Genomic DNA, 21,753 nt, shown 5'->3' with positions numbered 1-21,753 from the left:
TTGCTGCAGTCAAGTAAGCCTTTAAATTTGTGTGTTTAGATCCTCTTTTGGTCAAATAAATGTCTTTGTGCTTTGAAGGTGTTACTTCCTGCATTGGTGTACCACATATTCACCTTATTCCTGATGAGCCTACTGCATTCTGAATTATGGGTTGGTGGCACTTTCGGTTTGGGGAACTTTCATTCAAAAACACTGAAACGAATAATTTTTAAATCATAAGGTTCCCCTACGAATAAAGCTTATCCGTCTGTTTGACTGAATGAGCTGTTTTATTTTCAGACAACATCAGAATAATGTAATGCTTGGTATTGGTATAACGTGATATGTTATAACTAGAATATCTATGGCAAGAGCCCTTTTCAGTGGATGCATTCTTTTCCTCATGATTGTTTTCTTTTTTTCTCTTTGCATTCCGCTGTAATAGTATGAAAAAGGACAACGTATACTGCTGTCTTGTGGTCTGTTCTCCCGATTTAATTTCTGATATAAACCATGAATAATTCACTGGAATGCATGAAGAATCTCTTGTTTTTCTCTTCAAATCTCTCAAATGAAAATTTGTTCTCATATATCATACATCTTGAGCATTTTTGATTAAGGCAGTATATGTTACATAATACAGATGTAATGTATATTACTGCAGTGATATTTCACCTGCCCATTTTTGCCGTAGAAAGAATCATGCCTTTGGTGTTCACAATGAATTTAGAAAAGCTGAGGGACATTGTTTGGCATGACGTGAAGCGGTGCTAATGTCCAAAAACAACTTTAGTTTTTTGTTTCAAGTGCACTTTGAACGCTTCAGAAACACCTTCACAACCACCCAGAACACCCTGTTGACTACCTAACAACCACCTATAGAACACCACATAGCATTGCGTTAAAACATTAGCAACCACACAGAACACCCTGGTAACCATTTAGAACACCTTAGCAACGGTGTTAAACCCCATTCAGAGCATCTTAGCAATCACAGAGCAACAAACCACTCATATTTTCTTTTGGAAGTATAAATATTTAGTTTGACTTTACTCTTCCCCTTTCTTCATCAGAGCTTTTAACAGTTTAGTGTGATATTGAGGGGACTGAATGTTTTTTCTTTTTCTTTTTTTGTCTAGATGCAGTCTTCAGAAACTGCCTAGGGCAACTAGTAATCATATTATTGACAAGCTGCCAACATGTCAGCCATTCTCGGCTGACGTGTTGTAGCTGAATAAATGTACACAGTCTATTTTATCTCATTGCTTTCTTTCTTTCTTTCTTTCTTTCTTTCTTTCTTTCTTTCTTTCTTTCTTTCTTTCTTTCTTTCTTTCTTTCTTTCTTTCTTTCTTTCTTTCTTTCTTTCTTTCTTCCTTCCTCTTTCTTTTCTTCCTTCCTTCCTTCCTTCCTTCCTTCCTTCCTTCCTTCCTTCCTTGCTTCCTTGCTTCCTTGCTTCCTTCCTTCCTTCCTTCTGGTGGTGGTTTTTGGTGTTTTTTATGTTTTGTATTTTATTTTTTATTGTTGTGTGGAGTTTGGGGCTTGGGGTGGTTTTTGTTTTTTGGGCTTGTTTTTCGCCAGCGTTACGTATCTGATGCATGTCTCTCAGAGGGCCAAATGTTTCCTTTCCCATCCTCCCCAGAGTGGATATGGATTTAGCTGCGGTCCCATTACTGGCATGTCTCAGTGCGGTGAGTTCACAGGTGCCCAGAAAGCAGGCGATGGATCTCTTGAATGTTCCCAGAGCATTGTCTCCCAGCCAGTATCCTCCAGAGAACCTCTAATCCTTCTGTCAACATGAGAGTATATCTCACCAAATGATCCATCCGCAGACACGCACATCTCCTGCACTTCATTCTGATGGTGAAGGTCTGACAGCTGTGGATTTTGGCGGTGGGATGCATTGCATCTTCCGAGCATCCAAACACAAGAAGTTGGCTCCAGTTTTTGCCCTTTGATTCCACCCTCATCCTCCTCCATCTTCTTCCAGCCTTTATCTCTCTTTCCATCCGTCATCTCTTGCAGGTGGATTGAGTCAATCTCGGTGAGTCACTCCGGTGTACATATATAGAGTAAAATAAGAGTAAAAGATTCACCACCCACTATTCCACAGGGTGACTGAGAGAGCAAGAGTAACCTTTCTCAGTATAGCTGAAATGCATCTGCTCATTTGCACTTTCACTCAAGGACCTCGCTTCCATTTGCACGCTCACTTTTAATAGGTATGTCCGCCTCCTCTCAGGAGAACAAACACCACACTACTTCTCACACACAAATGCACACTTACACTTGAGGGTGGGGGCGAAACTTTACCATTGTCTCCCACAAAATGTGTTACGAAACAATCTGTAGCGGTCTGGTTCTTGTATATGTAATACTCAAAAGCCAGTATTTCAGATAAGTGAACCCATTTTATTGTGAAGTGCACTAAACAGATGGTAGACGGAAGCGACACTTTGAGAATGAGATGATGTGTTTTGTAACATTATCTTTGTGTTCATTCAGCTAAAGCCAGAAACATTTTTATTCCAAGTATGTAAAGTCATTGCAGGCAAGGTACTGTTGTATAGTATTGTTGGTAGTAATAAACCTCAGAACTCAAGGGGACGATAGAGTCACCTTTAATTGTGTGCGTTAGAAATCCAAGGAGTTTTTATATATTTGAATTTTAATGAGATGTATTTGAAAGTGACTATTAGTCATCAATAACAGTTGTGCTTTTTAAGAAATCTGTGTAAACAGTGATTCTTACATTTTTCAGGATTCTTTGAAAATTATAATGTTCAACAAAAGCATTCAAATAAAAAAAAAGTTAACTGAGACTTACACAATTTAGACTTTATTTCTCGCAAATCTGAGAAAAAACATACAACTGTGAGATATAAACTCATAAAGTAATCGCAAGATGTGAACTCAGAATTCAGAAGGAAAAAAAAGTCTTAAAGGGGTCCTATTATGCTCTTTTACAAGGTCTTGATTTTGTTTTGGGGGTGTACTAGAACAGGCTCTCATACTAGGTTGTTCGAAAAACATATTTTTCACGTATTTTACATTATTACATCACCTCTCTCCCCAGTCTGCCATGAACGGCTGGAATAGTTCCTGTATCAAATGAAGGCCCCCCTTCAGAAACACGCTGTGATTGGTTAGCTGTGCCAGTGTGTGTTGTGATTGACAGCACTCGGCGCCTGGTCGGGAAATGTCATTCCCCTTATCCACCTGCTGTGAGGTTCAGTGTAAATATTCCGTCAAAATCAAATTAATTTGAGCGCAATTTAAACCCGGATGATTGTAGCCACTCTTAAGTTCGTCTGCCTTGGGAAAGCTAGCGTGTCTCTGACATAGTGATAACACTTGTTGGGTTCTCTAGTGCAGCTCAACCAGGTCTCGTCCCATTCGTCGATCTTTGTTGTGTTACAAATCCTGGAAAATATGCGTTGTAGTCCAAACGAGTCGTTAGTTGTAGTTTTTGAAAAGTGATTTCTGTTAAATAAAATATCTCCTTTTTGTATTGGACTTTGAGTTTTGTAACTTTGCAGATCTTTTTTATGCTCAAACAGCAACATTACAGACTAACTTAAGTTGAAAAAGTGAAAAAAGCATAATCGCACCCCTTAAAATTAAAGAAAAAAGTCAGAATTGGGAGACTTTTTTTTTCTCAGAATTCTGACGTTACTACTTGCTTTTTTTTTCGCCATATAATTAAATATGAAAGGTAATTTTACGTCTTTATTTTGGAAAGTTAATTGGAAAAAAATCAAGTTAACCTTGAGTTGTAATCTTGTAACTACCTATACATTTTTAGACATCTGCCCACAAACACGTCAGTCTATTTCTTAACCAATCCATAGTGTATTTCCATGGAAAGACTGTGAGAAAAACAGTGCAGCGTGAGAACGCTCCATTGTGACCTGTAGATGCTCTCGTAATTCCAAGCTGTTCATTGCATCACCTGACAATTTCTGGCAATCTAATCATTCCCTGTTGCACAAGGACACATGCTCATTGTGAGGCATGATTTCATTTACCCCGTTGTCAGGAGATTTTTATTAGAAGCCACACCAACTTCGTTTTCACAAATTGTGTTTAAAGGCACAGACTGAGCCCGCTCTGTCTCGCTCTAAAGCGGACCTGAAGCACTGGCTTGTGAATCTGCATTTAAATTGAATTTAGGACATTATTAGATTTGCTTGAAATAGTGATGGCTTTGCATGCGTCGTCTACATGTGAATGTCTCCACTGAAGAACACATTTGAGCAGCTGCGTCGCATTAAGTAGTTTCATCCGACCGCGGTCACTATGCAGTCTAAAGACACTGTCTCATTATACCTGCGTCTAGCTGCAATGGACAGTCTGTATCACCCTTTGTGTCATCTATTCTGAGGGAGAATGTGCCAGAATTATGCCTTCTGTTTTCTTTTCAGCACCACTCATGATCTATGACTGACTTCATAAAGCCATGTAAGCTGGCTAATAGTTGGTCTATTTCAGTATCATATCCATTTACACTAGACAGACAGTCAATACCAAGCCCAGACTTATTAAATCCAAAAATATGTTTTGAAGTCAACATGAAATCAAAATTGATCCCATCTACTGTTTTTCTTTGTCGCCCTATTGCAACTCTGTCACAATATGAATTTATCTCACAAATCTAATTTCACTTTCTTACCATGTGACTTTATATCTCTTTTTGTCACATACATGCAACTTTATAACACAGAATGTGACTTTATATCTCAAAATTGTTACTTTGTGCTATATGCTGTTTTACAAAGTGCATTTATATCTTAATTGTAACTTTGTATGCCACAATATTACTAATCTTCAGGGTCACATGAACCTTCAGAAATCATTCCAATATGCTGATTTGGTGCACAAGAAACATTTTTTGAAACAGTTGTGCTGCTTAGATTTTGTTGTGGAAATCATATGTTCTTACAGATACTTTGATAAATAGAAAGGTCAAAAGAACAGCATTTTTTTAAATATAATTATTTTGTAACATTATCTCTGTCACTTTCAATCAGTTTTCATGCATCCTTGCTGAATAAAAAGTATTAATTTCTTTAAAAAAGTTTTTGAAACAAAGAACTTTTGACCCCAAACATTTGAATGGTAGTGTACATGTTAAAATTGAGACAACTGTGACTTTAAATGCCTTTTCTCAGTACCAAATCCCATCATTTATCAGGTTATGGAATTAAATGGGTTGCAAACTACATTTCATGTTGACATTAAAACGTGTGTGTGACCTACCCTGTAGCATTTAGTGCACATGCTCTGAAACATTGAGCCTTGGTGTACATGCAGACAATGCAGGCTTGATTCTGACACCGTTTCCAGATCTATCCACTCTCCATAAAAGTGGCCAGTGTTAGTGTGTTTTATTTCAGAGCCTCTCAATGATTCAAACCTGATAATTACCATATCCAATTATAATACAGAAGAGTCTTTTTGCATCAGTGAGCAGTTTTGCAGTGAGTAAATAATTTATTTAAGCAGCTTTTTTAATGTAGTGCTCTAACACATAATTCTCTCTTAATCTAATTACTATGAAAGAGCGGTTTTAGACACTGAGTGTACAGCTAGTTTGTAAACATGTAAACTTGCTGTGTGGGTGGTGGATCGAGAGCTGAATGCTGCTGTTATAATAGCACTGCGTTTATATGCTCTTATGGTTTAGTGCAGTACATTTCACATCATAATTTTTTTCATGACTCTCCTCTGTGTGGCTTTACATCAGATGAAGCTAATATCATTGACCTGCTGTCGTCTTACTAATGAATATCTTTGTGATGGAAGGAAGTTACTTGCCCTTAGCAGACAATTTCCCACTAATTACATGGACAGTCCCTCTGGAGGAACCACGGGTTAAGTGCTGTCCTCAAAAGCCTCACTGATGAATGAAAAGGATAGTGTGTTCAGTATTTATTCTGTTCTTGAGTCACCTGACTTGAACCTGAAACTTAGATGTTAGCAATCCTGATCCAAATTTAATGCTAATTTGAATAATTTAATGTGTAAAGTCACTTTTTTTATGGTATATAGCACTTTATACAATACAATGCAGCTTTATAGGAATGAAAAATAAATTATATTGTGTATTTTCAGTATATAAATGAAAAGGAAAACCTTTTATACATTTAGATGAGCTGAAAATGCAAACTTTCGAAAGTGAAAACTATGAAAATGCGAATTTGTGATAACTGTGTTGTCATGCGGATGCGTATTACGCATGTGACATCGCCAACTACTGGCCTGGTATGCATAACACAGTGTGTAAAGACATTTTCACGGATCCGTTCAAAAGGAAATCATTTTGACAACATCATTATGTGTACACAAAAAATGTAAAGGAAAGACATTTCCATTTTTAGCACACTGTTGTCGTACAAAACGTAACCTTAATCTACTTTACAGAAGAGAACAGTTATCATCCAGCTCATTTTAGTTCAAGTTTTGTTATCATCCAATGGTGTTAATGCAGATAAATTGATCATATTATTAAACATTGTGTTTTTAAACCCTAACTAAGCAAATCAAATGTGACGATGGCAAGGAACCCAAAGTCTGTCAAGTTAGATTAAAAGTCAGAAACCAGGCTACTTTGGTACCAGTACATGTCCATTACAAAATATTACAAAGGAATAGTTCAACCAAAAATGAAAACATCATTATTTTATGTTGCTTTAAACCCATAGTGGTTTACGTTCTTCTGTGGAATGCAAAAAAAAAAAAGGCTGATCTTTTCCGTACAATGACTGTTAAGCTCCATAAAGGACAAAAAAGCACTGTAAAAGTATGCCATAAAAGTGTGGCTTGTGCACTAGGCTTCTGAAGTTATACAACAGAATTTTTTTAGCTGTAACTCCACAATGCTCTCAAATTGGAGTCCCAAATTTTGCATTAAATGAAAAACACCCAGTTGCATAGAACTAGTGGTACTTGTAATATAGTGCATGAGTCGCATGGACCACTTGTGTATCTATGCTCTTTCACTGAATGAAATAAAATAAAATAAAAACAGCTTTGAAATTATGATGAATAATTTTGTAATTTCATGGTTGAAATAAAGTCATACATGAGGGTGGATAAATGATGACAGGATTTTCATTTCTATCTGAACTACAGCAGAAACAAACCATCATTGAGTTTAATCGTGCACCTGCTCGCGGATATTCTAAACACTGTAGATCACAGAGACAGTCTGCTGTTGGGCTGAATTATTTTCTCTCCTTGGAGATCTCCTTTATACGAGCAGAATCAAATTCAGATATGTGGGTTCGGCTGTGTTCTCAGAGAATAGCTGCAGCAATGAATGTTCATCGTTTATGGCAACGATGAATAAGCCCCTCTATGTCGGGCCTGATGTGTGTTCATTTAATCCCAACCATTTTCCTTTGTTGACGTAGGAAATTGTCCTCAAACTGTCAGCATTGAGTGTTTCTGCGATTCAGAGGGTTCTCCTGTTGTTTAATTCTGCAAGCTGCATCTCACCGCAGCTTTTCTTCAGTTTCCCGTTCAGTTGGTTTCTACACTTCCAATAGTAACAGCCAGAAAAAATATGAAGTCATAACCACAGTGTCTGTTTTCCCCTGTACAAAAGCTTAAGAAACATTATCCCAGTCTAATAACGTACACCCTTTGGAAGGCCTTTTTTAGGAATTAGCGATGAAATCATTCTCCGAGGGCCATTTAATAGGAAAAGTCACTCTCAGTTGGGTTTGGAAAGCCATCAAGGTTTGGGAGGGCTTAATTTGCTCAAAGTACTGGTCTTGCTTGTTTTTCCAGCTAGATCTGAAAAGCTTCACCTCCACCCTCATTTACTGTACTCTACTATAATTGCATAAATTCAGTTGTTATTTTGTCTTGTGGATGTAAATATCAGGGCAGTGCTATGTGAAAATACAACTGCAATGTTTATGATCTCTGAAAACACCCCTGCTGTAGTGTTTACTGAAGTGCAAAGATGTGGTTTTTCATTGCAGCTTGGTTTAGATTAGGTTTCAAATGACATCTGAGCCGGTGCAGGTCCAATATGATTTCTCTTTGCCGCTCATTTGTTGCACCAGGTGGCTAGAGACCTGCAGGGTGCGAGCGAGTGACCACATCTCAAGATCTCCCTCGCTCTCTCTATCTCTTTTTCTCAGCTTGGTTTCTTACTTCCAGTATAAGGATTAAACTGATTAAATCCCTCCTGCCACAGATGCACCCTCCCCCTGAGGAGACCCCCTTCCCCGAAACCTTCCTCACCTTTTCCATTCCTGCCTGGGAGAGATGGAGCGAAAACCTAGACCTGACAAACAGCCTGGACTCGGAGCCCACACAGTGTAGTGAATGAATCATTTCTTCCGAGTTGGATCTTTTCGGTGAATCAGTGTGCAAAAAAAACATTCAGAATCATTCAGTCATGAATCATTCACATATCACATTGCTTAAAATAAAGCATATTGGAAATATGACCACATAAATTAATAACATTTTAAAATGTATTGCAATAGAATTTTTTTTTTCAATTTTAGATTTTTACTATTATTTAACATTATTGCTGTTTTATTGTATTTTCAAGATCAAAAGGATACTTATAAAAAAAGAAAAAAAATACCAGCCCCAAACTTGTGAATGTGGTGTACACTAAACAATAAATTATTACAACTGAAATAAATGTACATCTCTTTGCTGTTTTTGCATATTAATAACTAAAAACCAAAAACATTGCAAAAAAAAAAGAATGTAATAAAATTTCATTTATGAAAACCATCTTTGTTGCATTGCAAGTGCTGTGCTTGTTACAAAGCATAAAAAAGCTTGTTACAGTTTTCATAAATAATTTTATGTTACATTGTTTAATAAATATTTATTTATTTAAATTTTTTGATGTGCAAATCATAATTTTTTAGTTTGAATAATTTATTTATAGTGTAAAATACACTACCTTTCATGTATCTTGTTCAAAATACAGTAAAACTGTACTATTGTTAAATATTATTATAATATAAAAATGTTTTCTGTTGTAATATATTTTAATGTTTAATTCATTCATGTGATGGCAAAGGTTCTTTTATCTATAGAAAGTTAAAATAAAGTAGTTTTTTTTTTTTTTTTTTAAATTGTTACTGTCACTTTTAAACAAATTTAATGAATCCTTGCTGGATAAAATTATAAATTTCTTTAAAAAAAATCATACTAATCCCAAACTTTTTAACAAAAATATACTTTCGAGTTATGTTTGGGTTCTAGTTTGTTCCTGCAATCTGAATCAGCAACAAATTGAACTAAGAAATATGAAATTGCTTTATTGGCTTTATTAGAACATTTTAGACCATGCTGGAATGTCACGGACCACTTGATGATGTAAATGAATCACTGAATGATTTTTTGAATTAGTTTATTATAACAAACTGTTCAATAGAAGCGAATGAGTCACAATTCCCTTCACTCAGGATGTTCATGTGTAGCTCTGATATTTTTCACAAAGCTGTCCAGTAGTGGGAGAATAAGACGCACAGAAAGTTCCCCAAACTTAGACTTTTGACTCCAAAAGCTCTGCTTGATTCCATGCGTTGTTCCAAAGCGTTACAGTTCAGTCACTGTGATTTATGCAGAGTGAATTTTTGGCAGTTGTTGTTCTGTATGCACTAAATGAAAGTTAGGACTCTATTCAAGGACACGTATCCCCTGTATTGTGCTACAGGCTTCTTTACACTGTCACATTTCTCTGATTCATCAAAAGGCATTTGTATAGTATTTCTTGCATTGTGTGCTTTGGAGGATACTTTGGATTTGGTTCACCAGTCAGTTAAAGGTAAAATATTCAAGATTTGTGTGTGGAAACTGGAAAGTCTCTATTCGTGTGGTGTTCTTCACTTATTTTTATCTCCCAGAGTGCCCCTGTGAGATAAGGTGCATGTTGGCTAACCTTTGGGAAAAGAGCAGCCTCACACAGCGCACCATTTGATTTGCCTTTGTCAAATACAATCAGACGGAGAGACTCAGAATTGCGAAAGGGTGAAGGTGAGCCAAGGGGTTCTCGCCAGCTCTCGTTCCTGCTCTGCGGGAGGATCCAACCTCTCACTAAATCAACACTGCAAATGTCACGGCGTCCCATCCTACAAGGCAAAGTACAGATAAGCACTTCGGTCCTGACCTACCGTGGCCCAAAAGGATTTTAGACACTTAAGTCACACTTAAAACTGTACAAATGTCACTGCTTTAGATAACAAAATAGGAAAGAAAGTATCTGCAAACAGCTTTAGCTGAAAACAAACTTTTTTGGCTGTTTTAAACTTTTGAATAATAGATTTGTTTTGTATCTTTTTGAAAGAACTCTTAAAACTCGCCAATGATAAAGACAGTAACATTGTGAGATATTATTACAATTTAAAACAAGTCTTGTTTAGTTTTAATTTATTTTAAATGTAATGCATTCCTGTGATGGCAAAGCGCATTCTAATATTCTGATTTGCTGCTCAAGAAGCAATAGATTTTTTGTCATTGTCGATGTTAAAAACGGGTGTGCCACCTAATATTTTTGTGAAAACTGATACACTATTATTTAATATTACAATAAATAAATAACTAATCGTATTCAGCAAGGATGTGTTAAATTATTCTAAAGTGACAGAAAATACATTTGTAATGTTAAAAAATGCTGTTTATTGAATGTTCTATTGATTAAAGAATTCTGAAAAAACTTTTTTCAATATAAGAAGAACCATTGAATAATTGAATAGTAATTGATAATAACTGCACCAAATCAGCATATTTGAATGATCACTGAAGAACCATGTGACAGTGAAAACAGGAGTTATGGCTGCTGAAAATTCAGCTTTTTGATCACAGAAATAAATTACATTTTAAAATATATTCAAATTAAAATTTTAATAATATTTCACAGAATTACTGTTTTTACTGTATTTTTTTAAATCAAATAAATGCAGCTTAAAAGCGCATAAGAGACTTCTTTTAAAAGCATTTCAAGTCCTAATTATTCCACACATTTGACCAGCTGTGTATTTTAACAAATTGACATTTTCAAAGCTTTTGAGAAGTGGAAAGTGTGTCCAATGTAGGTTTAGCTTGAAAAGTGTGTTTGTGCTATCTTTTGATATTTTACTACAGTGCATTGACATTCAAACATTTTGCAGTGTTGTTGAAGTGTCCAGATATTTTTTGGCCGCTGTATGTTGCAGTTGAATTAATGGCGCTGAAGTCTGCTGGCCGTTTGCTCAAAGAGCAAATCTCTGAGAGACAAGTGCCGCTGCCAGCTGCTGCTCAGGCGTTTCATTTCTCGAATCGGACTTGGAAGCACGTGGCTAGATGATGAAACTGAGTTGAAAGAGAAACTTGGGTCAAGGCTGATTTAAATATATATATATTTTTTATCTTCTCGATTTCAGACTTCATTCTCTGCAAAAAAAGCAGATGACTTTGAGTGCAAATATGTCATTCTTGTCACAAAAGATCTTTTGATCGCTTCTGTGAGCTTGGATTACAGACTCTTCAATCACTCTCAGTTAAATGGTAGTTAGACCCAGACTGACCTTTGAACTTGCTTTAATGGCTGTACACCTTGTACATCTTGAACAATAAGAAGTTGTCTGCGATGGTTTCTTTCTTTGTGATTCTGCAACTCAAGGTCTGACAAACCAGATATAGTCTCACGCCCCCATGGGCCGCTCACAGTCTGCTCGCTGATCGTCTGATGCATATTGCAAACACAAAACAGAAAGAGCTACATGAAATCTCAAGGTATTCTGATACTGTCTGCCAGTCCACCTGGAAACAAAGATACAATCATATAAGCACTTTCAAGGAAGAAAAGTGTATGTACATGAACAGAAAGTGTCTTTACACAAATTTGTTAAGAGTTTTCCAATTATTTGTTCCAGTACATTTTGTCCCGTGATGATTTAAGATTGCTTTATAAAATGAACAAACACTAAATGGCACATAATATGTCTTGTCACTTTTCATATAGGCAAGACAGACATTTCTATTTGGGCAGATCCTTGTCAGAATACATGATGCATATCTTCTCTTTGCACATGCAACAGATTTCCTTTTTAAATCCAGTTTGACAACAAGTTCAATGTTTGGGGTTGGTAAATGTTTTTTTGGGGAAAAAGTCTGTGTTTTGAAAGAAGTGCAAAAATACTGTAAAAACAGCAATCTTCTCAAATATAATAAAAAAAATTGTTTACTATTTTTATATATTTTAAAATATAATTAATTGCTGTGATGGCAAAGCTGAATTTTCAGCAGCTATTATTGCAGTCTTCAGGGTCACATAATCCATTTACGTTTCTTATTATTAGTGTTGAAAACAGGTCAAAAGACCAAAATTTATATGGAATGGAAATCTTTTGCAATGTTATAATGAATGCATCCTTGCTGAAACAAAAAGAAAAAAAAATCTTACTGTCCTCGAGCTTTTAGAACAATACTGTAGAAAATCACAGTTTTCTGAACTTCGTAATTGGCTTGACCTCAACCATCAAAATCTTCTCAAACCATTAATCATAAAGCTTTGTTCACATGTAACATAAATACAGACGTTTTCCATCCAGAAAGTTGCAGCTAAATGACAAATTAGCATTTTCGAAAGAAAGTAATAAATTACAAAACACAATGCAATACCATGTTTTGAAAATTGAGTTTTCTAAGGAACCTCGAGACTGTCTGCGGACACATTTTCAGCTTTGCTAACAAGCTATCAGAGAAGAGGCTAAAAACACTAGCGGGTCCATGAGGTTGTTAAAAAAACCTTGTTGTTTACCTGGCCGAGGTAGTTCAGCTTTGGGTTATATGCTGCAATTGATTCTAACCTTTCAGTTACCTTTACTAATGACATGCAGCTCGTAAGCTTCTGGTGGTGCAGCTGTTTTTTTTTACCGTCGTTAGGAGAAGCTAACCTTGGAAACAGCAAAATGGTATGATCATTACAGTGCTTTAACAACTGAATGCGGTATGTTGGAGTGCTTTGTGTGAGTTTAAGGCTCTTTAGCCTGTTGGAGGCTGATTGGAGATTGTTTGGTGCTGTTTTTCCCTTTTAAGAGGTTAATTACTATATCAACAGAACCAGATGCATAATAAACAGACATTTTTAAATAGCTTTTACCCACTGTTACCTGTTTTTTAACCTCCAAATAAAAACATAACCTATGTTCAGATTGAATTATTATCAGCATACGCAAACACCAAATAGGTTTAAAAAGGTAAATGAAGAGTTTATTTTTACCCTCTCTGTTATCAGGGTCATTGCAAACAAATCCTGATAGGACCTGTTAAAATCACATCCCCAGACACCATGTAAATTACGCAGATCTCCACATCTCCTCACAACATGTTCTCTGGCTGTCACAAGCGTTTCCCAGGTAACAGTCATTACTTTCATGAGTTTCATTCTCTGGATACTGATGTGGTTTAAGAGATGGTGCTTTTGAATCTATTTGAATGACACATACATTCAGGGCTCTGATAGACCTAATGACTGCTGCTCTAAGAGAAACAAATTGAATATCACATCAGAAGCTCACTGTTGATTCATGTTCCGAGTCTATAATCTTCTTGAACAGAATCAGCAGAATGGATGTTTTTGTCTTTTAGCCTCCAAAGAGTTTTTGGACAGGTACTATGGTAGAAGCATTATGGTAATTATTCATTTCCATAGCTACATGGTATGATTCATATGTCTATTTATTGTGCTATCTCATTATACCTCTGTTTGCACTGTTTGAGTCATAATGTCAATCTGTGTATATTAAGGCTGGAATACACTACATGACTTTTGCCCCGATTTTCTCTAAATTTTCAATCTGGAGAAGTTGACACTAGTTGCCAAAAGTCAAAGTCCTTCTGCATATTTGAGTTGACAGATTTCATAAAAAATTGTGAAGTGTATGATGGTCACAGACTTCAATTTTTTTTTTTTAGCTTCAGACTGTGATTCCATTCATTCATAGGACATCAAACAAGTTTGCTATTTTAAGCCAACTTTAGGGCACTTACTGTCTCCTAATGTGAGTTTGTTGAGATGCAGACAACTTGATGCCCAGATTTTCCTTGACTGTTTACAAAGTCAGTAAGTGTATGATGTCTAACGTTGTAGAATCTGTTCCGATTTTAAAATTTGTGTATTGTATTCCAAGTTTTATTGGTGCCGATTTTTTGGATTGAGAACTGTTGACTTGGTTGTTTCTGCAAGTTACAGTTATGCCAGTAGGTGGCAATAAATGACTGTTTATGAATGACTGATTAATTAATTCATTCAGTCAACTGATTTGTTCAAATACACTCAAATACACTCCTTTGAGAACGAAACACATGAATGTCTTTATAAGTTTATTGAATCATTCATTCAACCGATTCACTCAAACATCCAGACTTATGCATGAACAAAACGTGAATGTCTTCATGGCTGCATCCAAAATACTTCCCTACTATATAGTAAACGAAAAACAGTATGTGACAAAAGTACTATGTCGGTATACAAAAAGTAGTATATTAGTGGTTAAAGGGATCGTAGTTGATCCGTTATCCGTACGGACCAAGCCCCACGGTTCAGCACGCATATGATCCACGGATAAATTGCAAAATTTTATCATAATAGAGTATAAGTTTATCATTTGTTCATATTTACACAAGCAAGCTAATTTTAAACTATTCCAGAGAGAAAAGGCGAAAGGGAACTTGATTCCTTACTCGCACGCTGTTCTCTAAATGCACACTTGAAGTGCGCACACGCGTTTCAGACGGCGCGCGAACACTGAACTGAATCATCTTCTGAATCCTCTGAACAGATGCATTCACATAAAATTTTGACAAAATACCCATCTCGACAATCATTCAGGTAAACACAGTCAGTTATGTCTCAAGTGAATGAAAACAGCTGAGAAAGAAATCGGATGTGATTTGTATTATTATATCGGATCCCTGCATCAGATCTTAAAGGGACAGCAGCCTATAAATACTGCTGCTGACATTAATGATCATCAAACAACAAAACAGCTGTAATAAAAATCTATATTTATTTTATACAGTGAACACTCTGCAGTGTTATTTTCCCTAGTTATTACTTTTCTGTATTTGAATACTACCAACCTTATTTTATTTGTAACATTCTGTTGTATTAATCTATGCTTATAATTTGTGTATTTGTTCTTATTTTTACCGGCTGTTCTCTCTGTTATCCGAACCATGGGATTTGTGAGCCGTTGAAACACTATAGTATATGGTATACAAAAATTATGTTGTATTACCGTGTGTGTGTATAGCAATATATGATATGGTAATGGTACCATTAAAAGGATTTTACTGTAACATTTTTGACAGTGCATATCATAAATCACTGATTCTCATGCCGCTGTTTTCTCCCAGTGCTCTGTCTGCTTCATAACACCTGATCTGGCCAAACACAGCTCTTTGGCTGCAGAGTGCACAATGAAGAACAGTAATTACTGCGGCCTCTTTCACACACACATTTTATCCTGTCATCGGTTTTAGTGATTGGCCCTGACCACAGTCTTCAAACCACTGGCATGTCTGCCCTGCAACAGAGCTCATGTCTCTCTGTAATGATCTTCTAGTATTGTTCCCAGCAATTTAGGCTGGCACTTGAAGTAGAGTATAAGTGTGGTAAAATAAATAGAGAGAATCAAAAGAAACTGTTAGGGAAATGCATTCACTTCTTTTTTAAAGCTTTGATGCATGGCATCCATCACTTACTCCAGGGTTTAATGTTACATCCTGACCACCATGGCTGATGACCCCTTATCCAAAGTTCTGTGACTGTTGTCTTCATATGTCACAGTGACAGTGTCTAAAATCGCATACTCTCTGGGCCCTATCATACACGCGGCGCAAGTGTTTTTGATATAGTTTCAGCCCAACTCAGATCTCATTTTCACGTCCTGCGCCACGTTGTTTAAATAGCAAATGCATTTGCGCCCATTTGTGCACCCATGAGCGTGCTGGTCTGAAAAAGAGGTGTGTTCAGGCACATTGTTGGCTCATTGCTATTTTGAGGAACTGAAAATAGACTGCGACATAGACCAACTCAAACCTGGTCTAAAGTCTGGCGTAATATTTTTTTCTTTGTTATTTAAAGAGCACGATAGTAATATGCACCTATAGGTGGGTGCACAACACGCGTACGCTTTGATTATTACACAGACAGGGACGCGCAGCATACTACTCTTCACATACTGTTTTCATCTTCTGTATAGGGAAGTATGCGATTTTAGATGCAGCCTGTTAATTCTGAGATACTTCTCTTTTCACATACTGTTTTTCATCTATTATATACAAGGGAAGTATCAATTTTGGATGCAGAAAGTGAACGTGTACCTACTACTCTTCATACTATTTTTGCCTGTATAGTAGGGAAGTATGTGATTTTGGATGCAACCTGTGAATTCTAATATACTTTTCACATACTGTTTTTTACTTACTAGAAGGGAAGTACTGTATGTGATTTTGCATGCAGCCTGTGAATTTGTATACATTGCTCTTCATATACAGTTTTCACCTCTTTATAGTACGGAAGTATGCAATTTTGGATGCAGAATATGAATCTATATATACTACTGTTCAGATACTATTTTTGCCTACTGTATAGTAGGGAAGTATGTGATTTAAGATGCAGCCTGTGAATTCAGACATATTTCTCTTTTCACATACCATTTTTCACCTACTATATAGTATGGAAGTATGCAGTTTTGGATGCAGAACGTGAATCTGTAAATACTTCTCTTCACATACTGTTTTTACCTACTATATAGTATTGAAGTATGTGATTCTGGATGCAGCCTGTGAATTTGGACACTTTTATTTTCACATGCTGTATAGTATGCAAGTATGTGATTTTGGATGTAACCTGTGAATGTGTACCTACAACTCTTAACATACTGTTTTCACCTACTGTATAGTAGGGAAGTATGCAATTTCAGATGCAGCCTGTGTTTTTATTGTATGAAAAAGAATTTGCTGACAAACGTGATAATGCACAAATGAAATACTATCTTTTATTGCAATGGCCAGATGTGTAACTCTCTTAAAATGAATCATTTTGGCAGAGATAAATATTGGTAATGATTATAGTCTTGTTTTGGAGTAAAAAGGAATCGCTAAGAATATTTTCCTTTGCGATTAAACAATTCATGCATCAAAGCAGTTAAACTAATACAGTGAGTCAAAACCTTAATGATGAGGACAATCATTACCCATCTGAGTCTTTGCATCTCTGATGGTTTCATTAAGCTTTGAAATATGCAGCGTTTCGCCTCGTCTGAACCATGAAAACGCAGTTGTTTTATTGAAACTGAATGTTCTGGTCAGGCCACAGAGCTTCAAATCACGGCTATGAATTTTGATGCCAGTCAGAGGGCCAAGTTCAGTTATTGCATGTGGTTCTCATTAAACTCAGCAAATGGGAATAAAATAAGTCTGTTTCAGCACTCGGATGTACAGGTGGTGAGAGAGGCATCTGTCTAGTGATGGCGTGTGTGCATTTGTATTATACCGAAGTGGACTTGTTCTGGCCTGTGCATTGCAATCAGTGATGTTTTGGGAAAAAAAAGAACATGCATTTACACATAAATTAGAAGCGATTTTCTTGAAATGTTGACTCTGACAGTCTGAATACAGCGTAACCATAACAATTTTTCTTCATCTCCGTAATTTGATTTTGTTTTACAGCCACAAATGCAGTTTTATGTAACCAAATAATGCTTGTAAGGCAGCCACAAAACATACTACAAGATGCCTCATTGAGGGCGTCTAGTCAGCTTTGACTTGTTGGACGACATCTGAAAAGAAAGCCAAAAAGCATTCCTCATACACTGCCTTACTCCTTTTGCCGTTTGGCTCACTCTGACAGCCATTGATTCCTTGTTTATTTTTCGGACTTTTCTTCAGACACACCAAATGACAAGAAAAAAGCACATTTGCAGCTTGTTTTTTTTCTGCAAACAGCACAAATGTGCCATGCTAGCTTATGATTAAAGCAGCATTAGTGTGCATTATACCTCCCGGGGTGCTGTGCAGTAGCTTTAGATGTTCCTGTATCCCCTGCCATGCTAAAAGCATGTTTTCTTTAGCATCGTTTTTAGGAGCATTACAAGGATTGTTAACCATTACATACAGAAATTTAAGACTAAGACGACATAGCCATGGTCTGCAGTTTTTTCACAGCTTGACCTCTGATTCATACAACGAAGGATCGTGGATCTCTTTTAATCGTGCAGAGAACTGAAAATGACCCTTTCCCTTTCGTCACATACATGATTAGATATCTCCATGGCGCATTACACGAGATCCTTCTTCATTACACGTCCGATTGGAGCTGTCACTGTGTCATATAAATGGATGTGGTACTGCTCACGCTGATCAAAGCGCATTAGAGGCCAATTTATTCAGCGATGTTGCACTAGCATTATGACTCTCTTCTATTATAGTGGAAGTATGTGATCCAGATCTCCAGTCAGAATGAATAATTGTGAGTAAATGAAAAGAGACTAAGTTACTGGTTGTATAGAATTAAAAATGATTTAAATTGATGAGCTTACTTGTGACAAATATGCATGCTACAATGACAAGAAGTCATTTAGAAGATGCTTTTATTCAAACCCACTTACTATATAGACTTGTTATTGTCACAATAGTGGAAATTAATGGACTCAAACTATCAGTTTAACTATCAGTAATAACAAAGACTTGTCATTATTAATTTATAGGTCATTTTCACATTATCTTTTATTTTTATTTTCTGCTTTCATTTTAATTAAAGTTTTAGTAATTTTGTTATCTGCTTGCTATTTTTTATGTTATTTTAAGTTTATATATATATATATATATATATATATATATATATATACAGTACAGACCAATAGTTTGGAAACATTACTATTTTTAATGTTTTTGAAAGAAGTTTCTTCTGCTCATCAAGCCTGCATTTATTTGATCAAAAAATACAGAAAAAAAATTTAATATTGTGATATATTATTACAATTTAAAACAATTGTTTTTACATTTATTATACTTTAAATTATCATTTATTTCTGTGATCCAAAGCTGAATTTTTAGGATCATTATCACTTGATCCTTTAGAAATCATTCTAATATGATGATTCATTATCAAAGTTGGAAACAGTTCTGCTGCTTAATATTTTTATTTTTATTATGTGTTGTACTTTTTTAGGATACTTTGAGGAATAAAAGTAAAAAAAAAAAAAAAAAAAAAAAAAAAAAAAAGAAGCTATGTTTTTAAAAATATAAATATTTTGTAATAACAATATACACTACTGGTCCGTAATTTGGGGTCAGTAATTTTTTTTTTTTTTCCTTTTTTTTAAATAAAATCAATACTTTTATTCAGCAAGGATGTGTTAAATTGATAAAAAAGTGATAGTAAAGAAAATATATTATTAGAATATATATTATTATAATTTTTTTTTATTTTGAATAAATGCAGTTCTTTTTTAACCTTTTATTCATCAAATATATTAGACAGCAGAACTGTTTCCAACACTCATAATAAATCAGAATATTAGAATGATTTCTAAATGATCATGTGATAGACTGGATGTTACATGTGACACTGAAGGCTGGAGTAATGATGCTGAAAATTCAGCTTTGCATCACAGGAATAAATTACTTTTTTAAAGTATATTCAAATAGAAAACTATTATTTTAAGTTGTAATAATATTTCACAATATTACTGTTTTTTCTGTATTTTTGATCAAATAAATGCAGGCTTGATGAGCAGAAGAGACTTCTTTCAAAAACATTATATATATATATATATTATTTAGCTTTAGTTTTAGTGCTTTAGTTGACAAGACAGTTTGTAATTTTTATTTTACATTTACATTTTCTTACTTTTATATAATATTTAGCTTTATTTCAATTAATGTTTTCAATGAAAACAAATTTTAATAGTTTTAGTTAACATTAACAACACTGGTTTGGTGTAAGCATACTCTAATAAACCAATGTATAAACAGAATATTATAGGGTAAAATATTTAATTTATATGTATTTTTTTTATCAATACAATGATGTATTGAATGAAGTGAGCATATTATAATGTAAGCTTTTTTAATACTCAAGTTAATTAATTAAGAGATTTGTTTCTTTGCAAATAATATGCATGCCAATGATGTTTTATAGTGATAGTTCACCTAAAAATGAGGAAGAGTAAATGATGACAAAATTGTCATAGGTAAATTAACTAATTTTGCAACATTGCATAGCAGAACTAGTCTTTCCTGATCTGTTTTTCACCATCTGTCAAACTTTCTCTCTGTTTTGTCTCTGTTTGTGCCAGTCTTCCTCCCCAGAGTATTCTGCTTCTTTGGCCGATGATGTTGAGTTTCCTCTGATCACTGCCCGTTCTCTAACGCATCTTTTCTCGCTTTCCTCATCTGTGCATGAGTGGACGCAAAAGGGATATTTTGTCCCTAAAGCTTTGTAAGTTTTGTCTCTGTTGTGTCTTAATTCTCTCCCTCTTCTTCTTCTCCAGGAAGTTCCTGTCATAGCAACACACTCCCCACATTGGTTCGGACTCCTTCTCTAATGATGCAGTCCGGTCTGGACATGAAGCCTTTCATGACCTTCCCCGTGGAGAGCTCCTCTCCGGTCGGCCTGTTCCCTAATTTCAATACGGTAAGCATCTCTGCTTTCATCTCTCTGCTCTTGGCCGTCTGCCCCTTTAATGTTGGCCTCGTTCCTGTGTGTTGACACTGATGGAATTAAAACCTTCTCTGAAAATCATGGAGTGGGGAGGGATAATGTTCTTTGTTAGGTGTATATCGTCCTTCGCAAACTGCAGCATGTGTGGTTGTTTGGAAGAGGGTCTGATAATTGCGTGCTAGCGGCTATTTAGAATGGCATACTACACTGGAGGCTCGCCCAAAAATGAGCCATGAGGTTAGCAGACAGCAGGGAAAAAACAATGCTGAATGCAAATAACAAAATGCAACTAGCCATATAATCCTGCATAGTTAGGACAGCAAAATAAACGGCTTTTCGATGTTTAAAAGGTAATTAGAAATTTTGTGGCTTGCAGAAACCTAGAGCCATGCCAAATTAGCCAGGTTGTGCAAAATGCCCTCATCAAATATCTAAATATGGTAAAAATAAATAAATAAATAAAATTCACCCATCTTTTTTCTTTTTTTTTTTTCAGAATTTTTTTTTTTTTTTTTTAGGAAGGTAACATTAAATTGATCAAAAATGAAACTAAAGACATTTATAATGTTACAAAAGATAAATGCAAGTCTTTTGAACTTTCTGTTCACCAAAGAATCCTAAGGAATGTTTCTTGAGCTGCAGATCAGCACATTGATTTCTGAAGCTTCATGTTACATTGAAGACTTAAGTAATGATGCTGAAAATTCAGCTTTGCATCTCAGGAATAAATTATGTTTTAAAATATATTATTATAGAAAACAATTATTTTAATTTGTAATAATAGTTCACAGTGTTCCTGTTTTTACTGAAAAACTACAAAAAATGTTACAAGGATAAACAAGGTGTTTTTGTGCTGAATTATTGGTTGACAGGAGCATAAATCCAAATCTGATTAATTTTGTATATTGTTTGACCTAGTGGTTCAATGTTTTTTTAAGTCACGAATCGGATCATTTTTGAGTTCAGCAAGAAAAAAAATTATTCAATGTAACTTTGCTTTCCATTTATCATTTAACATACCTTCTTTGATACCACAACAAAAACTACTAGCCTTACTAAGAAAGTTCAAATATGATTAAAGA

At 35.4% G+C, this 21,753-nt stretch overlaps 1 protein-coding gene across 3 annotated transcripts in view; it reads left to right on the top strand.

Moving 5' to 3' along the window:
- LOC109096284 (zinc finger protein 385B) overlaps positions 1-21,753 on the top strand; it is a 122,002-nt gene that overhangs the window by 68,677 nt on the left and 31,572 nt on the right. For all 3 annotated transcript variants that reach the window (XM_042731742.1, XM_042731743.1, XM_042731744.1), the window contains one exon: positions 20,502-20,644. In XM_042731742.1, coding sequence (XP_042587676.1) covers positions 20,502-20,644 — 143 coding nt within the window. The remainder of the gene's footprint in view (positions 1-20,501; positions 20,645-21,753) is intronic.

This window comes from Cyprinus carpio, chromosome B9 (genome assembly GCF_018340385.1).
Source record: "Cyprinus carpio isolate SPL01 chromosome B9, ASM1834038v1, whole genome shotgun sequence".
Lineage (NCBI taxonomy): Eukaryota > Metazoa > Chordata > Actinopteri > Cypriniformes > Cyprinidae > Cyprinus > Cyprinus carpio.
Note: the sequence above shows the minus strand (reverse complement) of the source record. Positions and strands in the feature narration are given on the sequence as shown.